Here is a 27,742-nt window from a genome sequence, read left to right as displayed (position 1 = left end):
CTTGCACTGTAATATGCAAACTTCTGTGATATAAATTGTATATATAAGATGTTAAAACAATTTCTTTTACGAAATCTAAACTGTATGATTAAAGCAAAAGTGACAGCAGATTACCAGTAAAGGACAAAAACACAAAAGAATATAGAGTAAGTTGATTCTCTTTCCAAAGAAAAATGCACGTGATCAGAGAAAATACCTTATCTCAAATTTCTTGTTCTTTATAATTTATAATATTACATATAAATGCAACATATTTATAATACATAGTATATTATAATTATAATAATTATAACTATAGTATAATTACATTTAAATATCTTGAGAAACCACTATGAACAAGTGTAATTCACACAAACACACGGGGCAGGGATGCTGTTTACCTTTTCCAGATCTGGCTCCCGCAAAGCTAAGGCTAGTTCATTATTATCCATCACCGAGGCTGCTGCCACGTCCAGTGGCGTTGAACCTCTCATAGATGGTGAGGCTGTTAATTGAAACAAAGATGAAACAAAACCTGAACTGTGCTGCAACTACGAATTCCATGTAAAAAAAAAAACTTTCACTTAGAATTGAATTTGTGAATGCAATACATATCGCACTAATCCAACTTAATTTACATTAAAGTTTAATTTTAAAATCCAATATGTAAATCCCATTCATCTTAAAGATTAAATGAGAGTCATACATTTACTTACCAAGACCAACACTGCTGTTTTCCAGTAAATAACTGAGATGATCGAACATTGCTTTCTGATTCTGCCTACTTATACGGCAGAAGTAACAGAGAAAACGGCAACAGTTGGCCACCATCTTGGGAAAAGTGATTTCCTACATAAAGAGCATTTAGTTAGCTGGGAAAGCAAAGGATCTTTATAAAGTTGAGTTCTGAAGCTGAGGTCTCAATCAGATTGCCCATCCATGTGTGCCCATGTCTGCCACGCCTCAGGTACAGAAGACCTTCGAATGTCCAGACTTGGACTCATCTAGTCCTAGAGCCACCAAAAATCAAGCCTGGCACTAATTTGAAGCCTCACTGCCATCAATGGGTTGATCTGGAATTAATCTACAGCCCTAAACCTAAAGGTGGCATGGGCCTGGTTTAGGAACCAGGCAGGCTCAGCTGTGATTCCTGACTCACATTATTAGCTGTGCTTCTTTGGGGAATTATGCAATCTTACTGATTCTCTTCTGTAAAATTGTAATAAGATGGAGGATAATATTTACCTGAGGCAAAGGAGGGAGAGTTCAATAAGACGTATTGTGAAAAATACCCAGTTTAATATTTGGAACCACATAATAGGATGTTCTTATCATCAGTGTCGCTGTTGTATTATTATTAAGATTCTGGGAACTCACATCTTCCCTGACTGGCACATGACATCTCCTATGATGAACACCCTTCCTGGAAGGTCTGCCTGCTTGGCCCCAGCAAACACATCTCCCCTGAGACCTAGCTCTTATTCTGGTATACCACAGATAATCCCTAAAGACTCCAAGTCCTTCTTAAACAGAGTATTTTATAAATATTTTTAAAGGTCTGTCTAACCGGTAGTCGGAACATGAGAAATATGGACTCACGTCTATATTTTGAAAAATACATTTTAAAATTTCAAAAAAAAACTGAAACATTTTGCAAATCAGAGGTCATGAAATTGTACTGCTTTATATGGAATTATATATTATATTATTCTATTTGTTTGGTTTTAAATTTTTTTATTTTAAAATTTAATCATTTAAAAATGCACCTTAGTGTCTTACAACAAATGCTATAGAGCATCATCTTCAAATTTTGGTCTGGATCAGGAATTTAGTGGAACCAACTGTTGTCTGAATCAAGGGAACAGGTGGGTCTGAAGAGCATGCTTGTGTTACGGACTTCTAATGTGATGGAAATGGATTTATAATTCAAAATCTTACAAAATTAGCATAGTATTAACTTTTAAGCTTTCTAAATATCCCCTAAGTGAGGATAATCTAGGAGATAGCAAATTACATGGCATAAGAAAAATTGTTATCAATATCAAAGAAAAAACTACAGTCAGACCTCTATATTTGCAGGTTCTACATCTGCAGATTCAACCAAAATGCAAAAAATGCCAAAAGTTCTAAAAAGCAAAACTTGGATTTGCTACATGACAGCAACTATTTACATAGCATTTACATTGTATTAGGTATTATAAATGATCTAGAAATTAAAGTATATGAGAGGATGTGCATTAAGTTATACACGAATACTACACCATTTTACCTAAGGGACTCGAGCATCTGTGGATTTTGGTACCTGCAGGAAGGTCCTGCAAGCAATCCCTTGTGGATACCGGGGGGATGAGTGTAGAAGCATATCCAACTCTCAGTCTGTACAGTTTTGTTCAATTTTTTTCAAAAAGTGTCCTTTAAAAAGCAGTCCTAATAGAATTTACAGAAGTTCTCATTAAGAATATGCCATGTACATATTCTAGGAGGTTACAATAAATGGCATCCCAAGAATCAAAGGGTTTCCTTTACCTTGGACTCCCCACCTCCAAGGACATTCACCATGACCTCCATCACCGTCTCGTGCATCCCAAGTGCCCTCATGAGATTAGGGTGCTGGTAAAACACTTTATTATTCATGATATCCCTAGAAAGGACAACATAGGTACAAAGGAAACACAGAAGTCAGAGCAAAATTTAAATAAAAACGTATCTGAGATCATGATAAATCTTCTGGAAATAATTACTGGCATGTATGGAAAAGTAAGAGCAATCATCATTAAGCCATAGAAGTTAATAAGCGCAATTGGGTCTTCCTCAAAAATACTGACAGCCTACCAAGAACAGCATACAAGTCTTCCACTCCTCTCAATTATAAGAAATGTACTAAACAGGTAAACATTCATTTATGTGAAACAGACTTTGTGACACTTATTCCTAGTTTTATGAATATCTAAATTCAATCTTATTTTGTTCAACCTTATTTTGTATAGAAATATGAAGCAGTGTTATACCATGTTTTTATGAAAATTTCTATATAAATAAGTGTTGTATAAGCATCTCTGCTTTTCATATATGCTTTTTTAGTACTATATTCATTATTTGTATGTTTAAAACAGTAGTGTTATTTCCTGCCACATTTATGTTATCATTCTGGCAAAATGCTTTTAAAGGATACATATTCCCTCAGAGACACTGAATACACATGAAGTCCAGGTACGAGTAATCCAACTCATTAAAAGGGACATTTAATCTAAAGAAACAGCAGCAGATGATACCTAGAATGTTTTGTATTATTATTATTGCATTACACATTATTACAATACTCATGTAAAGGTACTTTTAAAGATCTTAATGTTTAGCAGTCCTTGCAAATAAACAGCTCTGTTGATTTTTATTTTAACATATAGCAAATCATGCAAGAGTCTTTTCTATAAAACACTTTCTTGTTGGAGCCAGAGCAAGAAAATAATGTACAATCAACGAGAAACCTGAAACTTTCCCTTTGAATCGGGTTACCTTAACTGAGTCATTCATCTATTCCTTTAGTCATATGCTAACTTTTAGTTATTCTGGCTACATCAAGAAAGTGGAATAGTGTGATTCTTTTCTTCTTTTTTTTTTTGTTTTTGTTTTAGCTCTTCACTTTTAATTTAGCTTCGTTTAGGTTTGTGCTAATGAAGACAGTTTTTAGGTAGCACAACTCAGAAAAATGACTTGGGGGCCCAGGGCTAATACAGGTCTGATCTATTTAATGCAAGGACGAATAAGGTAAAGAAAGACATCCTTTCATTCACATCAGATAGCAGCATATTTATCAAGAGAACCTTCAACTCTCAAACCACAGATGTAATCATGAGATCTGTTCTCCTGTTAATTCAGATCCTTTGCATGACCTAACTTTGGAAGGTAGCTAATTGAAAAATCTCATTTGCCTTTAGTACCAGGTAAATTAAATGGATTTTTAATTCTACCACCAGTAGGCAGGTTGTCACTTATTAAATGTGTCATTTTAGGATCTTTCTAATACCACAAAAAAGTAACATTTTATCTTGTTTCATAATCATTTTGAGTTTTATCCCTATTGAGTGATTTATATGTTAATAGTACATCGTACTTGTTACATGGTCATTTAAGAAAGAAAGGGCTCTACGTTTCCTGGAAGGCTTTCTTTCTCATTTAATTAAGATCACTTCTCAGGAGAGGCCCCCTCAGGTTAGATTTAAGTACTAATATTCCAAAAAAAGGCTAGGCACAGACAATTATAAATAAAGAACATAACATTAGCTTGTGTTGTTTAGGTTTTTCTCTTTTCCCTCTTTGTCCCATTAGTACACTGATTTTTAGTGTGCAATCATTATAATGATTTTCGGAATATAACCTCCCAGTTTTATGATTTCAAATACTTAATAGTCCTACAGGAAATATATAGTATCGTGTTCTGAATTTAAAATGTACATAAATATCACATAATCTGAGTCTTCCCATACTTTCGTTCCCCCTCAGAATTATTTTTCTAGCCAAAGAAAACATCGGTTATTCTATTTCCTTAGTTGTTTTTCAAAGAGCCAACGCTGAGTTTTTTTAATCCTTTTTATTATTTGTGTTTTATTTTACCTATGTCACTAGTTATCATTATCTCCTCTTTTATCTGTTACTTATAGAACCAGATGAGCTTTTTTTGGTTGGGGGTGCTAAATATTTGTCTTTTACATCACTTTTCAACATTCTACATTCCAGATTTTTACATCCTTACATTTAGGTATTTTCTCTTATGAATATCATGCAGCTTAATTTAAGCTTTTATTTTTCTCTGGTATTTTAATACTCTCATATTTTCTTATCCCCAAATCATACAAGCTTGTTAATGATTGCTTAGATATATGCATATATGCGCCAGTAATATACTCTCTGAAATTGATTACCTCCCATTCTTCTGAATTCCATTTTCTTTTCCAGAATATACAGTCTTTAGAAGGCCTTTCAATGAGGGACTTTAAGTAAACATTCTGAAATATCTTTGTTTTGCCCTCACTTTTGAATATGGAATATGAACTCCAATATCCAAATCCACATGAAGCACAAGCTCATGATGGTAAAGTCTTAGTTGAGTAACACATTGTAAATTGATGGCTATTTTCTGTTGGAACTTTGTGATATTTTGTTGAGTTATGATCTCTAGTTTTACAACTGAGAATTCTAAATATTGTTTCTTTTCAAGTGTCCTGGCTTTTTCTATTTGCTTTCAAAATATTCTATTTATCACTGGTTTTATGCTGTTTCACTATAGTCTATCCAGCTGTAGATGTGGAATGGTTTGTACTGTGAATTCATATTGTGAATTCATACTGTGAATTCATATTTTTCATCAATTCTGAAAAACTCAAGCCAATAGCTCTTCATAGTTCCCATTCTATATATAGCTCATCTATTCTGTCTTTCTATAACTCCTATTCAGCATATGCTGGACCTCCTTATACTATCCCCTATGTCTCTTAACTTCTCTTTCAGTGTTGCATTACTAATTTCCTCAGATCTATGATTCAATTTATTAATTCTCTTCAGCTTTATTTATCTATACTTTTATTAATCACTACTCTTAATTTCAATTATTATATTTTTCATTTCTAGAACTTCTATTTAGATATTTTTCAAATTTTCATGGAACTTTTGTGTGTCTTATTTTTGGAGATTTTATTTATTCTTTCTTTTTTTTTTTTTTTTTCAGTATGCAGGCCTCTCACTGTTTGTGGCCTCTCCCATTGCGGAGCACAGGCTCCGGATGCTCAGGCTCAGCAGCCATGGCTCATGGGCCCAGCCACTCCACGGCATGTGGGATCTTCCCGGACCAGGGCACGAACCCGTGTCCCCTGCATCTGCAGGCGGACTCTCAACCACTGCACCACCAGGGAAGCCCCTATTCTTTCTTATTTTAAAACATTTTAAATACAGTAACTTTATATTCTCTTTCTGGCATTCTATGATCTGAAATTCCTGTGGGAGGTGTTCTAACTCCACTCTTTATTGTATCTGCAGACTCTTGCCTATGGTGGATTGTTTCCTTGGGTGTTTTGCAAGTTTTGATTGTGGGATAATCTTTAGTAGTATGTAGGTTTTTCCTGCAAGAATTCACAGTGAATTGAGTTGAGAAAGCACACCTCCGGGCCAAATTATATGTTAATTTCTCAGCTTGGGGATCCTTAGACTACATATGAGGTATAAATGTTAACCCTATTTAAGACTAGCGTATACAAACTATTATATATAAAATGGATAAACAACAAGGTTCTATTGTATGTCACAGGGAACTATATTCAATATCCTGTAATAAACCACAATGGAAAAGAATATGAATAAGAATATATATATATATATATATATGTGTATATATAATTGAATCACTTTGCTGTACACCAAAAACTAACACAACACTGCAAATCAACTATAACTCAATAAAAAAATGTTAACCCTGAAATCCACATAAAGTACAACGTATGATGTTGAATTCTAAGAACAGTTGTTTTATCCCCCATTCTTTGCTCAAGGCCCAATAGGCATAGGCAAACTTCCTTGTTATTTCCTGCTCGTGATTGTTTGTCCCCCTGTGGATTTTATTGTTTTTATTAATCTGTATTTTTATATGTGATTGTACACTACTGAGAAATTAATAAAAATAAAATCTAAGATATTTGTTGTATATCATAGCCACCTTAGCATCTAGTTGTAAAATTAGTCATGTTTTGTTATTGAGCACTTTTCCTATTTAGCTTTAAAACATAGTCTCTAGAAAAATGACAATCTAATTTAATGATCATAAAATCTAGACAGTGTATTTATACTAATGCACCTACTGTACTACTATTGGGATAAACAACTAGAAAGAAGACATTTATAAGAAAAAGGTTGTAATAGTAAATAACTTACCCTAATCCACGAATCATAAGTTTCTCTTCTTCTTTGCCCATTCTCACACTCAGCAGAGAACGAATCTGACCAAGAGATGCCAGCAGGTTGATGGTATCCTCCACGGAAATACTATTTATAGTGTAGGTCTTTGGCAGAGCCCGGACCAGACCCCCAATGCCATCATACTGTCGATGGAGCAACACGAACATGGCCCTCACCAACTCAGGGTCTTCAATAACAGACTCTTGAGCCCATCGGACCATGGTCTCAGAAATCAACTGCTGAAGAGTGGCTGCAAAGTAATTATGGATACTTCTTTAAAAAGGAGAATAATAAGACACATTAGATGGGCATTTCAAATGCATATCTCCGATAAGCCAAACTGGTATCAATATTTGTGCCAGAATTTCAAAAATATATTTTTTGAAAAAAATAAACTTCATTTAAATATTCTTCAATGTCAATATGTCAATACCAATGAGTTACAGACATGCAAGGATAAAAATACACAATATTTTCTTTAAAAACTATTCTTAAAACTAAGGTATTTAAGCTGTTTCAAAATTGTAGCCACTTTTTCAAAACTACTGTTGGCAATCCATAGGGCAATCAATGAGTGGTCCTATTACTTTTACTTTTATTTTCTTTGTTCCATTCTTTTCCTCTCAGAAGATCTGACATCATATATCCTTATAAAGGTCAACCATGGGCATTCAAGGAGCTTTCTTTTTATCTAACTGTCTCCTCATTTGAGTCCTTTGTAGTAGCAACCTCATGAAACTATTTGACTTCAATTTGTATCCCTAATTGTCACTTAAAATGTCTTCAAAAGGATTTGATTGTGAAACTGTATTAAGTTGAAAAGTTACCCCATACATAGAAGATTACTTGCAATGTGACAAGCAATATAGCACACTTAAAAGCAATAGAACTTCCAAACCTCTTAAAATATATAGTAAAATTATCAAAGCTAAGTAGGGTTGATGTGACTAATTCATATATAGGTACTTAGTTCCTATCACCAATACACTGTCTGATTTCCAAAAGAAGCTGTTTAACCTGTTTTAATCTATACCATACTAAAAAAAAAAAAATCTACCAATTTTAACCAAATACAAAAATTAGATAAAATGCCAGTATTCTTCCATGTATCTCAAAACCATGTTGTCAGTTTTAATAGGTCAAAATTGATAATAATAAAAAGTGATTCATAAGAAACTTTGAACTCTGATTTTGAAGAAGACCTGGCTCAAATTTGATTGTGATACTGAAGAATAAATTTAGAAGTAATTGTATGGATAAAAGATTTCCCTTGTAAGTTAGTGTGAAAAAAACACAAAATTTTCATGATTTTTTTTCTTTCCATAAAAGCCATTAATAAACCAACACTGCCTCTTAAATGAATGGAGTCTCAGCAGTGAGACAGTAAGTCAGTGGATCTCACAGACCTACTTCATGAAACCCTTCTGGATGAGAGTGCAGTGTCTCAAAGACCGATTGCCTCAGTGTGCTTATTTGGTTTCACAGAGTATCAGCTGTGACTTTTCAGTTAAATATTATATGGATGAATCAGAAATGCATAAAACTTTAGAAAATATTTCAGAACCAAAATATAGTTACAGACAATATCTATTTAAACTTTAAGAAAAGGTTTAACTTGATGCAAGAATATTTGAAAGTCAATAGCATAATATTTAGATATGAAGGCTAAATTACCTGCTTTATACTTTCTCTTGATAAGACTGATCCAATCCCTAAATGTTTAGTTCTCTAGGGAGCCCATCCACCCTTTCAAAGCTGCCATCTCTCAATCTGTTCCTACAAATATGGCCTGATGCTGCTGTCTACTTCTGGCAGCTACAGGCATCTACTTAAGAATTTGATTTCTTGGAAGCTGCAAACTCAATTTTCTCACTGGTTCATCTAGTATAATATTTAAGTGATGAGTAAATGCCATAGTTGAGTCATTTTAGCAGTGCCCTTTCATAACTCACACGACTTCTTGGAGTCACTCTCAATGGGCTTTTCAGCTTGCTTCTTCTTTAGGTATGTCACCTTTTCTACCAAGGACAGCAGGCGTCCTCTAATTGTTAAATCATTGTTTCCATCCAGAGACCCATCTTCATCCAGCTCAATTCCTAGTAGGAAGAAAACAAAGAGAAAGAAGAAAAGAAAAAATAATATTAAAAAAACATTTAGGATAAATAATTCTCAGGTTTTGCAAGTTTTTCCATTCATAGCTTAAAGCAATGCTGCCATGTCTGAAACAGCTGATGACACTGAGTTAAGCAATCTTGCCCACTAGCACTCACAGGTAAGAGTCACTCATTGCTCTCTCTTCCTTCTTTCTCTTTTTCCCCTGTTCTTGTGATATCAGAGCTATCAGCAGCCAGTACAAAATATAAAACCAAGCAGAGAGGGAAAAGAGTCTCTTAGGAGTCAAAATCAATTGTGCTACTTGGGCTAACCCTCAGGCATCTCTTGACCTTGGGCACTGTTTAGACCTATGGTTCTGCCCTGCCTAAAAACCTCCCTCGTCTTTTATACTCCTTACTTACTTCCAAAAATATCAGTGAAAATTTAATAACTCGAGGGACAGAGAGAGCAGATATCATTAGATATCCTAAACTAAGGAATACTTTATGTCTGAAGCAATAATTCTACCACTTTAGAGCACACCTTTATTTATAGTATATATATAAATGTGTGTGTGTGTGTGTGTGTGTATTTATAGTATAACCTTCTGGCGGTCATTCAGTGGTTCTTCATTCATAAGCTGAATTAATATACTTTTACTCTCTTCCTTAAAATAAAATGAAAATAATATCACTGGCGCTATATATATATACCACTTAAGAAACGGCTAATTCGTTTTCTTTAACTGAGACGCAGATGCAGACCTATCCACACCACTGCATAAAGGGAGAAAGAACCACACATTCAGAACATCCAATCAATTCCATTTTAAAAGTTCTTAGAATAAAAATAAGGGAGAATCCCCTTAATAGATTTGGGCTACTGACATATAATTTAATGCAGGAGTTCCTTAGCATTAATTAATTTCAAAAGATATGTGCCAGGTTTCCTAGGCCAGTCCTAAATAGTGGCCCCTCAACCAGTTTAAATACAACTGTTTGTGATCAAATTTCTTTAGACTAAATTAACTTAACACTCCCCTCTCTGCCAAAAGCACCTGGTTACATGTCCCCATTCCCCAGGCCACTGAGGGAAGGAGGGAAAATAGAGAATTTTGGTCATGGCCTGCTTGGTCTTCATGCCTTTCTGATCTCTGTACCCCTCATGACTTCCCACATGGGTTTTTTCTTTTGCCATAACAAATATTCTTATATGAACTCCTAACAGGCATCATGTACATTTTTGAACGTATTTACATACATACTTACTTTTGTACCAGTATATGTGTACTAAAATATACATTTAATAAGAGTTGTAGGTCAAGAAGACCTTACCACAATGTGTCATCAAATCTTCATGAAAATCCAAGAGTTGGTCTTGGATTTCTTCGGGACATGGACATTCGCTTTTGTCATCCTTAAAATTGAGAAGCATATTGATCTGAAAGTTTGGAAAAACAAAAGAGGAAGAACTAGAGTAAAAGAAAAGTGAATTCAGGAATGGCACAGCAAAGAAGATCATAAAAAACAAAGATGTTCAAAATCTGTTTTTCAGTATTCATAGCTGGTTGCCCAACAGATGAAAAATCATTATCTATCACTCAATCCAACAAACACCACAAATAAATCATTCAAATCTTAGCATGCTGAAAAATAGTCATGTCTTTTGCTTTCTCTTTCTCAATTCCACAATATTAGACCTTTGTATACTTGGCGTTCTTCAATCAATTAAGATCTAAATGTTGGTTTTTAAAATTTTTTATTATGCTTCTCCTAAATTTTCTTTTTTTCCTAGTTAATTTCCATGCTTTATTGAATATTTTCAAGAATTATTTTTAGAAGGATACAGTAAAGAAGAAGGAAAACCAAACATAATTGAAGAGTAATATAATGGATAACTATGCTTTTTTCTAACATTAATGGTTCAATTAAACAAACTGCAAGAAACTTTCTTCCATTTCTTTTAGTTTTAGATACAATAGTATCAAATTCATAAATGAAGAATAGTATTAAATTCATAAATGAAGAAAAGTCTGTTCCATAATTTTCCTTTAGGAAACAATTGTAAGTTTTCTTTTTAGAGCTTTGTGTTTGAATATTTTGTTAAACTATTATTTTGAGAAAATTGTAGATTCACATGCTATTGTAAGAAATAATACAAAGAAATCCTGTGTACCCTTTACCCTGTTACCCCCTATGGTGACATCTTTCAAAACAGTAGTACAGAATCACAACCAGGATACTGACACTGATAAGAGTTGAAAGAGAGAACAATTCCATCATTTCAGGATCCCTCCTGTTACCCTTTTATAACCACACCCACTTCCATCTTGCTTGCTCTTCATCCCTAATTCCTGTCAACCACTAATCTGTTCTCCATTTCTATACTATTGGTATCTTAAGAACGTTACATAAGCAGAATCATACAGTATGCATATATGTATTCCCATATGATCCTTTTGACAACTGTAGGGTCTGTAGTAATATCTTGTTTCATTCCTGATTTGATAATGTGTATCTTCTCTTTCTTCCTTTGTCAGTCTCTCTAGAGTTTTATTGACTTTACAAATATTTTTAAATAACCAGCTTTTGGATTCACTGATTTTTGTAACTGTCCTGTTTTCAGTTTGCATTCATTTCTCATCTGTTCTGTATTACTTGCTTTGGGTTCATGTTGCTCTTTTTCTAAATTCTTGTGATGGCAATTTAGATTATTGCTTTGAGTGTTTTTCTCTTTTTAAATGTTAAGTATTTAATGCAATAAATTTCCCTCTCACACAGTTTTGGCTGTTTCCACAAATTTTGATATGTGATATTTTCCTTTTCTTTCAGTTCAATGTAGTTTTTACTTTCTCTTGAGACTTGATTCTCAAACTATGGATTATTTAGAAGTGTGTTGTTTAGTTTCCAAGTGTTTAGAGATTTACCTGTTAACTTTCTGTTACTGATTTCTAATTTGACTCCATTGTGGTCAAAAAAACATTCTGTATAAAAAATTCAATTCTTTTACATTTTTTGAGGTTGTTTCATGGCTCAGGATACAGTCCATCTTTGCAAATGTTTCATGGGCACTTGAAAAAAAAATGCGTGTTCTGTTATTGGGTGGAGTGTTCCACAAATTTCCAAAAATCCTGCTAGTTGATGACAGTGTTGTATTCTCCTACATTCTTGCTGATTTTCCATCTAGCTTTTCCTTCAAAATTGAGTGAGGGGTGTTGAAGTCTCCAACTATAATTGTGTATTTGTCTATGTCTCCTTTCAGTGCTATATGTGTTCACTTCACATATTTTGCAGTTCTTTTGTTTAGTGCATACACATTTGTCTTCCTGGTGGATTGATCTTTTATCCTTTTGTAATGTTCCTGTCAGTCTATGATAATTTTCTTTGTTCTTACCTTCTTTTGATTAATTTTTCATGACATATCTTTTTTCATCCTTTTACCTTAAACATATCTATATTATTACATTTTAAGTGAGTTTCTTGTAGACAGCATGTAGTTAGGCCAAGTTTTAAAAATTCACTCTGTCAATCTCTGTCTTTTACTTGGTGTATTTAGATTATTTATATTCATGAATTTACTGGTATGGTTCTGTTTGTTCTCTCTGATTTATTTTTCCCAACATGCTTTGAGTTCCCTGAACTATTTTTAGGATCCCATTTTGAATTATCCATGGTATTTTTTAGTGTACCTCTTTGCATAGCATTTTTAGTGGTTGCACTGGATATTATATTAATATATACATAATTTATCTCAAGTCTATTGGTATCAATATTTTACCAGTTTAAATGAAGTATAAAAACCTTATCTTCCTTTATGTCCCTTATTCTCCACTGAAAATATAATTGCCTTAGATATTTCTTATGCACACATTTAGAACACATCAGACAGTTAGCATTTTTGCTTTGTCCATCAAACATAATTTAGAAGACTCAGGAGGAGAAGGAAATTGTATTTACCCTTAACACCTTGTGTTTTGTCTTCCTTCCTGATTTTTCACATTTTCTTCTTTCATTATTTCCCTTCTGTTTAAAGAAGGCATTCTTTCAGAGTAATCAAATTCTGGTAGTTTTCCTTCATTTGAGAAAGTCTTGATTTCCCCTTCATTCCTGAAGGATATTTTCATTGCATATAGAATTCTGGTTGACAGATCTTTGCTTTCAGACTTGAAAAATGCAGTGCCACTTCCTTCTGTCCTCCATATTTTTTGATGAGAAATCCATTGTCATTTGAATTGTCTTTCCCCTATGAGTGTCATTTGTTTCTCAGGGCTTTCAAGATTTTTCTTAGTCAAACTTCTGAAAACTAAAGACAATGATATGTCTTGGTTTAGATTTGGGGGGGTATCCCGTTTGGGATTTACTCAGTTTCTTGAATCTCTTATCTTTGTACCTTTTGCCAAATTTGAAGTTTTCAACCAGTATTTTTTCAAGTATTTTTTCAGTTCACTCTCTTTCTCTTATCCCTCTGGAAATCTAATGTCACAAATGTGAGACCTTTTGCTATATTTGCACTCATCCCTGAAGCTCTATTTTTTTTTTTTTCACTCTATTTTCTGGTTTTTCAGGCTAGGTAATTTCTATTGTTCTCTCTTCAGTTCAATGATTCTTTTCTCTTTTTCCTCCATTCTGCTGTTAAGTCCATCCATTGAAGGTTTTTAAAAATTCAGATATTGTATTATTCAGCTCTAAAATTTCCATTTGGCTCTTCTTTGTATCTTCTTTTTTTTTTTTTGCTGCAACTTTCTTTTTTTAGTTTTGTCATCTCGGAGTTTGTATCTATTGATTGTCATTTTTCATTCAAGTTTTTGCTGGTTCTTGGTGTGATAAGTGATTTGTAATTGAAGCCTGGATACTTCTGGTATTATGTTATGAGACTTTGGTTCTTATTTAAACTTCTGGCTTCTTCTGACACTATCCAGCAGAAGAAGGGCTGGGGCGCCTCATTACTGCCAGGTGGAGTGGAAAGTTCATTTCTCCACTTGACCTCCATGAAGGAGAGAGGAGACCTTGTTTCTGTTGTGTGAGGCTGGGAGATCCAGGTCCCCAGTGGACCTGAACTCACACAACCCTGGCTGGAAAGGGTAAGAGTGCCTTGGTATATCTCCCTCCCTGGCCTCTACTGACACTCAGGAAGGGGTAGGTCTCATCACCACTCAGCGGGGATAAAGTCCCAGCTCCCCACCATCCCAGTTGGAGCACCTGTGTACAGCCTGGTGAGAGTGGAAGTCTAAGCTCTCCACTCAGTGTCTGCTGGTTTGGGTAGGGGGTGGGGCACAGGGTTTACTGTGGTGTTTGGCTGGAGTAGCATGGTCATTACCTAAAAGTTTTCTGTCTTGCTAGAAAAAACAGTTTTTCTGGTCCTTTGGCCAGACAGAGAAGGCACTTGTTGGGGCTTTTCTTGTCTATGCCCGCTGGCGTTTCTGCGTTGCCGGCTTCTTTAGCTCCAAGTCTGGGATAGGTGAGGCAAAAAGAAAACCCAGGGAACTCACCACCATGTCATTCCTCAGCTCCCAACTTCCGTAGCCACTCTTTCTTCTATCTTTCAGAGTCTTCTTATGTTGTCTTTTATGTAATGTCCAGGGTTACAGTTGTACTTAGAAGGAAGAATAGGGAAAGGCACATGTACTCCATCTTTCCAGAAGCACAAGTCTCCCAATAGTAGTTTAACAAATGGAATTACTCTGGGAGAGGTTGGACTTGTTCTCTGCCTCAGTAAATGTTGTTTACAGCAATAAACAAGATTCCATGTCCCTTCCCTCAAAGAAATTACATTCTGGTGAGAAAAAGATAAATTCTGCAATTAGTCCCTAAACACTTTCATTCAGAGGTATCTTGGACATAGAGGGAAATAGCAAGGTAAGATATTGAAGACGCGATCTGTCAGTTATACCTTGTGACCACCATAGCTGCATTTTGGTAATATCTCACACTGTGAGACCCATCCTGAGGTGGATGCTAGAAAATGCACAATCCTAGACTAGCTCATTCTTGGGTTTAGGCATAGGCTTTTGGTTTTGCTGCACCCAAGGGAGACCTGGGTTTGGAGGTAAGCAACCAGAGGAAGAACCACAAAGAGGTGATCACTATTCCTGCAAGACTGGTGGCAGTGACACTGGGTTCTTCTAGGAGACACAAAATGAAAAGTGTTAATTCCTAGGAGTCAAGGGTGCCTATTAGCTGGGGCAGTGCTGTGCCAGCCAACGAAGACCCACCTGTGCTTGGATATTATTCCTATTTGAAGAACTTCAGAATCTGGCACAGTGGTTTCCACAGAGTCTGTAATACACCTGATACCTTTTAATAAGTCTCTCATCTGTTTAAACTAACAGATAATTAGATAATTTTGGTGAGACCAAATAAGTAGGCAATTTTGGTGAGACCTATGGATACTGACTAAACAAACATAGCCAGTTTAAAGAGAACAGGAGAAAAATACACTCGCAACTTCTGGTATCATTTTGCAATGTGTGGAACCTGAATGAACTAAAACCCAAAGTAAAAGGAAGACCTTTCAGTTCATTCTTATACCTGCTCTTGAGGCGGTGATCTGAATTCCTTTGTTTTCCTCGCTGTGAGTGCAGCCGACATGTTTAAGGCTTGCATAACTTCGTTATAGCGGAATCGTTGATTGTCTTGGAGCTTGGCTACAAAGTCATCTGAAAAGGCCACAATGGCTTCTATCCGGTGCCGGACCTGGCAGTCACAGAGGTACTGAAGTAGCAGGCACATCTAAAGAGATGATTAAAAAGACACCAAATTTAATTTCTGCAACTTGCTTAATGTATATCAAATCAAAATTTGTGGCACACATGCTTAGTTGTCAACTCTTCTCCTTTATTAACAGAATCCTGATTTTATGTAGATAGCAATGTGCTCAGTCCCAGGGGATGAAATATAATTCGTCTAAGCCCAAATGGCAAATACCCTCTGATGTCCCTCTGATGAACACTTACTGTCCCAGCCTCGTCTGCAGCTAGAGGCAAATGAGATAATGAAGAGAAGTTTGCAAGGGGTCGTCTGGGAAAGATTTTTCACCATTCATAATGGGCTAGAATATCCTCTTTTCAAAAACTGGCTAATGACATGAACACTGGAGGAAGAAGGAAGTGACACACTTTAGGATAAAAACTATAAACTGGGCTTCCCTGGTGGCACAGTGGTTGAGAGTCCACCTGCCAATGCAGGGGACACGGGTTCATGCCCCGTTCCGGGAGGATCCCACATGCTGCGGAGCGGCTGGGCCCGTGAGCCATGGCCGCTGAGCCTGCACGTCCGGAGCCTGTGCTCCGCAACGGGAGAGGCCACAACAGTGAGGGGCCCGCGTACTGCAAAAAAAAAAAAAACGAAAACAACAACAACAAAAAAAACATAAACTGAGGACTGCAGGAAGACAGTAAGGTCTGGGTTCCTGATGACACCACTGAGCTACTACATTCATTCTAGAACTGTCTACCTCCAGACTTTAAGTTAACTAAGTGGTTTTATTGCTTATTCATTAAATGGTCAGCTGGGTATTCTTCTACCAGAAGCCCAAAGGATTTTTAACTGATATGGCGCATCAGTAGCAACATGTTCTGCCCAAGTTTATACCAATTGTGATATAAATACACAGCAGTGTTAAAGAGGACTTTAAAACCCTATCACCATCCACAACATGGCCATTTCTGTCAATGCCAGTTCTGAGACAGCCCTAGTGTCTAGGTCCCTCTCTCCATCCGCTTTGGCTTTGTCCCACCCCAGTGTAAGCACTGTCCCCCTCGGGTCTGAACCAGCATGACAGCGTCCTACTAAGTGGGCTCCGGATGACCACCCTCTCTTACTCCCCTCACAGGGAGCTCTACTGAGATTTTCAGAATAAAATTATCCTGCTAAAATTCTTCAGAGGTTTTAATTGAAATTAGAATAAAATTCACATCCACCGTATGGCTGGTTTTAGCAAACAGCCAGACTCTGTACGAACTGCCTTCTGCTTATTATCTCACCCTCCTTCCCCACAGACACTGGTCTGGTCTCTTCCCGAGTCAGAGCCTTTGTCATGCTCCGTGCTCCATGTGAAAGCTTCTAGAACACTCTTCCCCTCCCTCTTCACAAGTACTGAGCTCCCACTACTAAATATCTGACCCCAGCTAAAAAGTCACCCTTTCAGAAAGGCCTTCCCTCACCTTACTCACAGTATTCCAGTTGAAATTTTCTTTCTTCTAAAAATCCATTCTTTTCCTTCTGAGCATTTAATGCGATGAACAATAAGATATTCTAACAGAAATACATATCAATAAGTGTATATTTCCCCCAGAGACAGTAAGCTTCCTTCACCCAGCACCCAGTGCCTGGCTCAGAGGAAGACCTCAATCAGGGTTGACTAAGGAAGGAAGAGCAAAAAAAAGGGTGTCAAGGATGCAAGCAACAAACTGATGCTAATGAACCAAAGAGGCATTAGGAAAGGGTCCTTGGGACATCTGGATGAGCACAAAGACAGGCAAGGTCTTTGATTCTCTAGAAACACAGGAAGGAAGTAAAATCTTGTGGGTGAGAATGGACGCACCTACTGGTGAGCAAGCGTCCTAAGGTTGGAAGGGTAGAGGTGGGGTTGGAAACAGGCACTGAAAGCCTTGCATTTCAGGCATTCCAACAAAATGTGGTGAAATGCATCCACGGAAACAAGGAGACGCAAGGAAACTGCTAATGAATAAGAGGGAGAAGAAGTGTAATAGGGAAGAACAAATCTGACTCCATATTGGATTCGTTTCTTTTACTTTAACCTTTATATTCTATTGCTTTTGCTACAAGTTGATCACTAAAGGGTTGTTGCTTAAAGTATACATAATGGTCCGTCTCCAGGGACCCTGCCTCCCATGCCTAAATGTTAAGCTAAAATACCTTTGTTTAAGCTCACAGGAAACATCCTGACCAGGCCCCCCTGTGAATGGCTGCAGGAAGAAGAAATTAACACATCCCCTCCTGAATCTGGCCAGAACCAGGAAATATTTGCAATAACTTCTTGCCCCCTTTTTTTTTTTTAACTTTACTTCCACACCTCTCCCTCTTTGCTCTATAAAAGAAATCAGCATCCCAACCCAGGCAAGATGGTTCTTTGGGGCACCAGTCCCCCATCTTCTCTGTCTGCTGGCTTTCTGAATAAAGTCACTATTCCTTGCCCCAATACCTCGTCTCTCGATTTACTGGACAGTGCGGCGAGCAACATGAGCTTGGACTCGGTAACACTGGCAGGACAAAAACCCCTCTCCTATGCTCCTTTCAGATAGACATACACACATGCACATGCACAAATACGCACACACACACATACACACAGAGAAATAGCGACATGCCACACACACACGTGTATGCTGGGCGGACACGTACTTGACGAAGGAAACCACCTTGACAAAAATACAAAAAAATATGTCAACTGACTCAATTGAAAAATAAATGAACTTCATACCAAATGCAAGAAAATTAGATGGGCATGTCCCCAGGCATAACAGGAAGTTGGTTAATTTTATGAAGAACTATCTTTACCCAGGAATACAAATACACACACACACACACACACACACAGAAAAAGAGACAAAGGTCAGTGTTAATAGGCTGTGAAATTCACTGCAATCTTTTTCTCTGATTACCTGCAATTTAACTGGCTCGGGCAGTTTCATTTGGAGCAGGCCTTCCTTGGACCTCTTACCCCCTTTGTTTTCTTCCTCAGTGGCTCCTTCTAGCTTGGAGTCTTCCGCGCAGGGCTCCTTCTCTGGCGACTCGCCCTCCTCCTCGGGACCGGCAGCTTCCTTGAACACGCTGGGCTCAATCAACTGCAAGATGTGTTTCAAGTCCTCATTGTGGAAGATGCCCATGATGAGCAGGGTATAGAACAACTTGATGAGAGGGACGAAGAGGAACTCAGTGGTCCCCCCGACAGGGTCCCGGGAGTGAAGGCTGCCCTCTTCCACGGCCTCTATCAGCATCTGTATGGTCTTGGCCTTCAGGATGTCCAGCGGGAACTCAGGACTGTACTGGTAACCCTCGTTATTAATGCTGACAAAACTCGGGGAGGAAAACTGCATCCGCGGCCTGAGCGAGGTGCTGAGGCCAATGCCCGGGAGGCCGTGCTTTTTGTTCTCGTCGGGGAAGAGTGTGATGCTCTTTGTCTCCTCCGTCATGGGGACGATGAACTCATTGTTCATCATGAGCCTGGCGGTGGCATAGGAGCTGAGGTGGATGTCAATCAGCAGGTCGTAGTAGCCGGCGCGCAGCAAGCCAGGCATGTACTTGTTCTCGATGGCGTAGAGCAGCTGCGGTTCGTCCACGTGGCTGCACAAGGCGTGGGCCACCCGATGATTCCCAAGCGCGCAGACGGCCGAGTAGAGCCGGAGAGTATGGTAGTGGAATTTCAGCAGTTCTTCCTGCTCGGTCAGTTCCAGGATGTCCACAGATCTGGAGACAAGAGAAGTTAAACATGGACATTGAAAACGACTCTCCATCAGAGGAGAAATCTACATACGTCGTTGATGTCACAAGTTATGGAAACAGACACTATTTTTTAAATTAGTTTTCTGTGACATGTTTGATGATAGCATAGATTTAAAAAAATCAGTTCTAGATGTTTTTAAGTTTTCTTCCAGATAGAATTTGATGTTGAAAATTTCCAGTCACTAGTGCTTGGAGCTTTCTTCATTCTTCATCACCCCAGGATTCTGAACATCTCTTTTAGATATCTGGGTCTCAAGCTGACCCTGGGGACTCCCCTCCTTTCAGAATTTGAGCACTCTTCGAAAAATCCTGAATCTCCTTTTCCAATTTGGCTAAACTGCTTCAAGAAGCCAGAAAACTTAGCCTTAGGCTATCTTGCTTTGTCTCTGACTTTAAGATCAGCTCTGAGTGTAACCAGTCAGTAGGTAAACAGAGGGATAATTCCTTTCACATAATTTACCTACTTACATGACCCTCACGGACCCAAACATATGCCAATGCCACCCTGTTTCCACCAGGTATGTGCCACTCATGAAACAAACACTATTAGGGACATTTTCACTCAGGAAAGTTTCTGTTGGGAATCTGGGTTTATATCAGATCATTTTGCTTCTAGTACACATCATGACCTTTCAACGCAATTAAACCTTAAGCATATGTCCAGAATGTACCTAAAGTCAAGTCATTCCTTTTAAAAGAAAATCTATTTTAAGAGCACATAATTCCTTTAGATGCGCTAATTTTTCTAAACTCTTTAAATTACATAGATTGTTCATGGGCAACACTATAGTATTAAAGGTAGAAACTTGATATGTTGATAATCAAGGGAACCACTCATTCATCTAGCAATGTATCCTTGGTGAGGCTGTAATATAAGCTCATCAGGACAGGGGCTATTATATACTGTGGTTATTAGTATTCATCCAGCACCTAGCCTAGCACACAATGGGTACTGAATAATTATTTGTGATTATTTATTGTTAAGCTTTGCCCCTATCCTTAGATACCCTGTCATCCTGTCCACACCACCTATCCATTGTACCTGTGCTTTTCAGGTCACAGGCATTCTGCTAAAATCCACTGTGGCTTGATGGCGCAGACTTATTCCAGACTCCACCTTCTGACTCTCAGAGTCAGAAGATTCATGCATTATAAAATGCCTAGCAAATAATTACCCACCCTGTGTATCACCTAGACTTCCAGGAAACCACACATCTGCTGGGCCCAGTTGCTAGCACCTAGTTCTTGGAAAGGTATAATTGAGCAAGCCCCCACCACCTCAAGGTGTAGTGGAGGATTCCCATATCTTAACTGGGCTCTTCAATCTCCCAAGAAGACTGTTACCCATCCCTCAGCCTGGCTAATGGCTAAAATATATAAACCCGTTTATTGTAGCAACACAGAATATGTGAACTCTAGGTCCTTAGCAAAGAACGCAATTCAGTCTACTGTCTGATCAATCTCAAAACGTCAGTTGCTAGAAACAGTATATAAGGACTCTACAACCTACGTTGCTGCTGCCACTCCCAATTCACCCCCCATGATTCATTTTATGATGCCATGTTCTTTCCTATAAAGCACGCCTCCTCCCTACCACGCCAGTCTTTTAAGGTAAGGGTCATGTCTGTTTTGCTCACTATTTTCTATCCAGTGCCAGGAACACAGTGGGCATTAATACATGTTTGTGGAATGAATGAATGAATGGGAGAGAAATCGGAAGGAGTTGTAGTCTACTTCTCATAACCTGACTTAGGTCAAGGCAAACCAAAGGATATACCACAGCTAATTTAGTCTGTCTTTCCACACCAACCCGTTGTAGCAATATTCATACATTAATGAACAATGGCTTTAACTGGAGGAGAGCAAAAGAAATAACTCACTGTTCCATCTGTTATAAGCACAACGCCAAATATATCATCTAGCGTATCTTTAGCACGTGCTGTAAATTGCATTGTTGTCAGTAAATATTCTCCTTCTTTCTTCTTCCCTGTAGATGGAGTCATCTTATCAGCCCTACTTACTTTGGGCTTGACTACCTCACTTGCCTTGGTCAATAAAATGTAACTGGATAGAACATCTGCCACAAGGGAAAAGAAAACTCTTAGAGGTCTGTTAAGACCTCCTTCATATCTACCCCTTGCCCATGGAAGCTACACATCCCAGATCAGGGCTGTCCCACCAGCTGGGCAAGAAGGCACATGAACCGCATCTGCAGACCATCTCCCCAGCCTGGAGCAGAGCTTCAGTGGCCCCAAGACCTCATGTAACATGAGCAAGAAACACAGGTTTCTTTGCAAGCCACCGAAATTTGGGGGTTGCCATTACAGTAAAATCTGACTAATACAACTCATTATAGTCTTTAAAGTCTCCAGGGGAGAAATTTCCTTCATGACTCAATATCATTCTTTTATTCATCAAATATTACGGAGTACCTATTATGTATCGATCACTGTGCACTGGTGAAATGATGGTGAACAATACAGACAAGATTCCTGCCCTAAGGCAGCTTACTACCTAGTTAAAGAGGGAAACAACCCCCAAAATAAGTAAATTAAATTATGAACCATGAGTGAGGTATCTCATGAAAGAAACAGAGGACTGACATACATCTACTACCGTTCAATTTTTAAAATATTAGTTAATTGTCATATTATTGGGGCATGAGGAACAGATTCTACTTGAATACTAGTCGGCATTTCCATTTTGGAATCTGAATTTTGAAACTCATCAGATTTTTCTTTGGCTTCTACGAAGTGTGAAACCAATGTGCAACCATACCATGGTGTGATGCGAATGACTGTGGATCAGTCCCGGCTTTGTTATTTTCCTATCCTTATCTTCTCTGCAACCTGATTCCAATGACACTTTTTTTTTACAAATTTGCATTTCATATATTTTGGGAAATTGACTCATTCTTTACAGTCTATAGTAAGAATTTAAATTATCCATTCATTTGCATATAATTTATCACAGGTAATTAACATAAATGATACATTACTATGGCAGGAGTGTATGCTGGGTTTCTATGACATGCCAACATATTAAATCACAACCTTAAAACTCTCTGCTTAATAGAGATAGAATATTTTCCCTTATAAAGAAAAATTTGTTCCCAAATGTGATGTTTCTTTTGGTTGCAGAGTAATTTTTTTAAAACATTAGATGCAAAATTCCAATAAAACTTTTCTCACATAAAATAAAAAGTATGAAATTCAATTGAATCCTCTAAAGAGTACATTATGAATGCTGTATCTCTCTAATTATTTCACCTAAAAATATACAAATAAATACTTAATGGATTTAAAAAAATTCACCTGGCCAGATTAATTTTTCTTTGGATTTCTTCTGTTTGGAAACAGCTTTATTGAGATATCATTTACATACTATACAATTTACCTGTTTAAAATAAATAATTCAATGGCTTTAGTATATTAATGGAACTGGGCAACCATAACCATAATCTAAGCTTAGAACGTTTTCCTCACCCCAAAAGAAACCCAGTAGTACCCAGTGGCAGTCATTCCTCAGGTCCACTGCCCTTGCATCCCCTAAGTAAACATTATTCTACTTTCTCTCCCTAAAGATTTGCCTATTACGGACTTTTCCTGTAAATGGAATCCTATAACATGTGGTAGTAGTATAACTAGTTAAAAACTTAGTATAATGTTTTAAAGCTTCATCCATTTTGTAGCACATAAAAGTACTTCATTCCTTTGTATTGCCAAATAGATTTACAGTATGGATTCACCACACTTTATTTATCCACGAATTAGTTGGTGGGCATTTGGGTTGTTCCCACTTTTTGGCTACTGTGAATAATGCTGCTCTGAAATTCGTGTACAGGTTTTTGTGTGGACATGTTTTCATTTCCCTTGGGTATATACCTAGGAGTGGAATTGAAGGCTCTTATGGTAACTCTGTATTTAATTTGTTGAGGAACTGACCAATTGTTTTCCAAAATACAGGTTAAATTTTAAAGGTATTAAAAGAAAATAAAAGTGCCAAGCATGTCTAAATATATAAAAATGAACATAGCTCCTACAGCTTTTTAAGAGTAGAGTTTTAAAATATAAGAAAAATAACAAATATGTGTGTCTTTGCATTGTTTTCATGAAATGTTTTCACTCAGTTTTTGACTTAACTTTTTAATGATATTTTGGGAGGGAAATCTTGGTCCCAAATTTACTGATAATGAGGCTGCTAAAATGAAATCCTGCAATTTCATTGGCTCTCACATGGAAAAACTGAAAATCATAAACAAAGCCACCTCTGAACATTAAGTGTACTTTATATCATTACTATGACTGTCTAGAATGCATATAAACTTGTTTCCCAAGCCCTCAAGGTATTTTCACAACGCTCTTTCACTGACATCTCTTAGTCTCAGTTTTTCCCATCTGTCAAACAAAGGACTGAACTAAGTGATTTTTCTGATTCCCTCTTTACTATCTTACAGTTCTGTGATAACTCTCTTACTCGGCTGTCTTAAGTCAGATGGCAGCTGTACTTGTCTGAATTTTTACTTACTGTTATTCTCATAAGCAAAACAAGAATGAGCAAAGAAATCATACACTATCAAATCACGTCTTTACCTGTAATAATTCTGTTTCAGTAACCAAGGAGTTGAGACATAGACTTAAACTTGGGATGTACAAAATAATGTCTGCATGGCCTCAAGAAATCAGTATTTTTTAAACCCCATTTTGTTTCCCCAGCACCACCCCTGAACCCTGGGGTAGGCATCTAATTTGATGGGTCCCCATCAGATAGTAAAGGATGCTCAGGCCTGACCTGTTCTCCTCTGGGATATGGAGAGACATGAACTGCAGAGGTTCCACACACTGCACCAGCCAGCCTTGGCGTTCACTTATTCGAGACACGTCTACCTTCAAGAACTGGTTGGGCATTCTGCTCCAGAGGACATGTGAGAGGAACTGCACATGGAGACGAGGGGGACACTGCGGCATGGGGTTTTTGTGCTCGCTCTTGAATAATCCCGCTGAGAGAGGCATCACATTCTAGGAGATGGGGAAGCAGAAAAAGAATGAATGGATGACGCTCCTGGGGGGTCAATAAAGTGATGACTAGAGTTCTGTACAGGAAAGAGATAATGACAGATACGCTAAGTGTTGAGCAGAGTCAATACAAAAATTAATAGAAATTGGGTTGAGCTGTTTCTGAAAGGACAAGTGGAGAAAATTTGGGGATGTTTCCTTCCCATATATTCAATGGCACACTGAGAATGCAAGAGCAAGAGAGTATAACCATGTACCTTTCCTATTTCTTCACCAAGCTGGGTCCTCAGGGACGCTTGGCATGTCTTTAGCTGCTTTCATCCAAACATCCTGAAAGACTGGCCACATCCACTTGGCTTTCTCCCTCTCTTATTGTCTGTCCTTTGTCACCCACTTCATCCTTCCTTAAACTACTCACACCCTCACTCATCTTCAGGTTTCTCAGGTTTGAGTAACCAACAATACACCAGAGACAACTCAACAGATACACCTAACTATTAAACAAGAAACACAATTTCTTTCTCCTCCACCTCTAATATGTATTTTCAACCATTCCAATTCCTGCAGTATGGCCTCAGGGAAAGAAAAGTCTCTACTATGCCAAAGCTTATTCATTCATTTATGATCGTGATACCACCCCTGCCTGCCTCTTCTGGGCCAATAAAACAATTATCTCATCTTTCCGCATTACCTTCCGTTTCTTCCTCTCCTCTAGAATCTTCTCTACTGCATTATTTAGACTTGCTCATCCTCAAGCTACTTTCCTATTCTCTTTTGCTAATGGGGACAAAAAATCCAGGCACTGAGAATGTATCAGTGAAACAAAACAGACAAAATCCCTACCCTCATACAGCTTCCATTTCTTTTTCATTAGACATAAAATAAACAAAATCAGTAATTAAATAGTTATTAGAAAAGAGGTCATGGAGAAGAAAAAAAAACAGGATGGGGGAATCAGAATGTAGGACAGTAATAATAAACAGGGTGGTCAGAACGGTGTCACTGAGAAGATGACATTTACAGAACAATCCAAAGAGAAGAACCATGTGGATATGCAGGGGAAGAAATTTCCATGCAGAGGGAACTGTGAATGCAAAGAACCCAAGGAGGGAGTTTGCCTGGCAAGTCTGAGGAAGAGCTGGGGGCCAGGGTGGCTGCAGTGGAGTGAAGGAGGGGACAGCAGGAGGAGATGAAGTCAGAGGGGTTAGAGGAGGTCAGGTGGTTTAGAACTTGAGAACCATCCTCAGACCTCTGATTTGTACTCTCAGGGAAACAGGGTTTCTAGGGTTTCGAGCAGTGAAGTGAGTGACATGGTCTGACTTTTATTTTAAAATCATGACAATCACTCAGATTGTTCTATGATAAACAGAGGGGTGAGAATGAATTAGAGGCTAGTGGCGAAAAATACAGATGGGAAATGATGGTGATGGAGGGCAGATCAGCAGGAGGGGTGGTGGGACGGGTCAGAAGGTGGAGGATTTGCTGGGGGGTGGAACTGGGATGCGGAATGTAAAGGAGGGAAGCCAAGGATGACTCCAAGGTTTGGGGTCTGAGTTATTAACTGACAGATCAGGAAGACTTGAGCAGGCAAGTCAGGAGGAGGGGGGACTGAGGGTCAGAAGTCCAGTTTCGGACATATCCAATTTGCAATATCTATGAAACACGAAACATAAATGTCAAATAGACCAATATCAGAGTCTGGGTTCTGAGAAACTACCACTTTTCTGTCAAATTTTAACTTTTTTTTTTAACATCTTTATTGGAGTATAATTGCTTTACAGTGGTGTGTTAGTTTCTGCTTTATAACAAAGTGAATCAGTTATACATATACATATGTTCCCATATCTCCTCCCTCTTGTGTCTCCCTCCCTCCCACCCTTCCTATCCCACCGCTCTAGGTGGTCACAAACCACCGAGCTGATCTCCCTGTTCAGTCATCCAAACTTGCTGCCTCCTTTCCCTCACGTTCAAACTCAAATAATAATATGAATTGAATGATCTTGAACAAAATACTACGGCTTCTTCCATCATTTTACTGAAATTTTTCTGGAAAGGTCACTAAAGCTCTCCTACTTAACAAAAAATCACAGATTCCTTTAGTCCATATTGTATTGGCTCTTCTGGGGCAGGTGGAATCTCATTTTACAAAGGCAGAAACTGAGCTCACATGGTTTAAGAAATATGTCCAAGGTCGCTGAGCCAGCATGGTAAAACTGTCTACTAAATTCACCCTGAGGGGTGTCCAGCATCTCATTGTTTACAATTGCGAATTTCAATTCAATTCCTTTTCCTGAATTTCAGCAGGCTCTTCTGCTTGTTGTTGTATTAGTACCCCTTGGCTGGCCAAACTAAAATTATTCAAATTAATCCTTTTCAGATTAACATTTACACACTACTATACATAAAATAGATAACCGACAATGACCTACTGTATAGCACAGGGAACTATACCCAATATTTTGTAATATCCTATAAGGGAAGAGAATCTGAAGGAGTACACACACACACATAACTGAATCACCATGCTGTACACCTGAAACTAACACGACATTGTAAATCAACTATACTTTAATTTTAAAAAAAGTCCACCCCCAAAAAAAGTTAAAAAAAAGAAAAAAAATTAATCTTTGATTCTTCATTCTCCTTGAGCACCAAATCCAATTTCAACAAATCCTATTAATCCAATTCACTGACAAATTCTGTTAATCTCTCCCCTAAAACATCTTCTTATGTATCACTCTCTCTCTATGATGACTTTCATGAATCTCATCATCTTCCCCCATGTGGACAATAACAAATTTTTGATAGATAATTATTACTGCCTGCTCTCATTCTTTTGAGGGCAGATATTTCTCCACATTACTACCAACCTATTTTCCCAAAACAGGTTTGATTATACTCAATCCCCTGCTTCAAATTTCCAGTAAGGCACCACTGCCTAGGGAATAGGTGTACACTTCTTAATATGGCATTTAAGGCCTTTTCAACTTGGACTACCTTCCATCCATATTCATCTCTAGCCACACCCCAGAAATATCCTTTGTTACAGTCACACTGAATTTCTTAACCTTCAGCACTTTCATGCCTATGTATTTTCACTTTCTCTCACCCTCTGTCTAGAATGCCCTCTCCTAGCAAATGTACCCTGAGACCTGTAATTCAACAGTTAAGAATCAACCTAAATGTCATCTCCTCTTTCAGCTTTACCTGATCCACCCCATCCTACTTAGTTGTCCTTTCACTTATGTT

At 37.8% G+C, this 27,742-nt stretch overlaps 1 protein-coding gene across 2 annotated transcripts in view; it reads right to left on the bottom strand.

The window, feature by feature from the left end:
- The window catches only part of RYR2 (ryanodine receptor 2), a 725,859-nt gene that overhangs the window by 206,231 nt on the left and 491,886 nt on the right, over positions 1-27,742 (bottom strand). For both annotated transcript variants that reach the window (XM_081249359.1, XM_081249358.1), the window contains exons 36-44: positions 24,270-24,496; positions 18,638-19,442; positions 15,543-15,743; positions 10,350-10,455; positions 8,874-9,017; positions 6,898-7,171; positions 2,506-2,620; positions 696-828; positions 381-484 (exon numbers count right to left, since the gene is read on the bottom strand). In XM_081249359.1, coding sequence (XP_081105485.1) covers positions 381-484; positions 696-828; positions 2,506-2,620; positions 6,898-7,171; positions 8,874-9,017; positions 10,350-10,455; positions 15,543-15,743; positions 18,638-19,442; positions 24,270-24,496 — 2,109 coding nt within the window. The remainder of the gene's footprint in view (positions 1-380; positions 485-695; positions 829-2,505; positions 2,621-6,897; positions 7,172-8,873; positions 9,018-10,349; positions 10,456-15,542; positions 15,744-18,637; positions 19,443-24,269; positions 24,497-27,742) is intronic.

This window comes from Mesoplodon bidens (assembly GCF_964165515.1).
Source record: "Mesoplodon bidens genome assembly, chromosome: 1".
Classification (NCBI taxonomy): domain Eukaryota; kingdom Metazoa; phylum Chordata; class Mammalia; order Artiodactyla; family Ziphiidae; genus Mesoplodon; species Mesoplodon bidens.
Note: the sequence above shows the minus strand (reverse complement) of the source record. Positions and strands in the feature narration are given on the sequence as shown.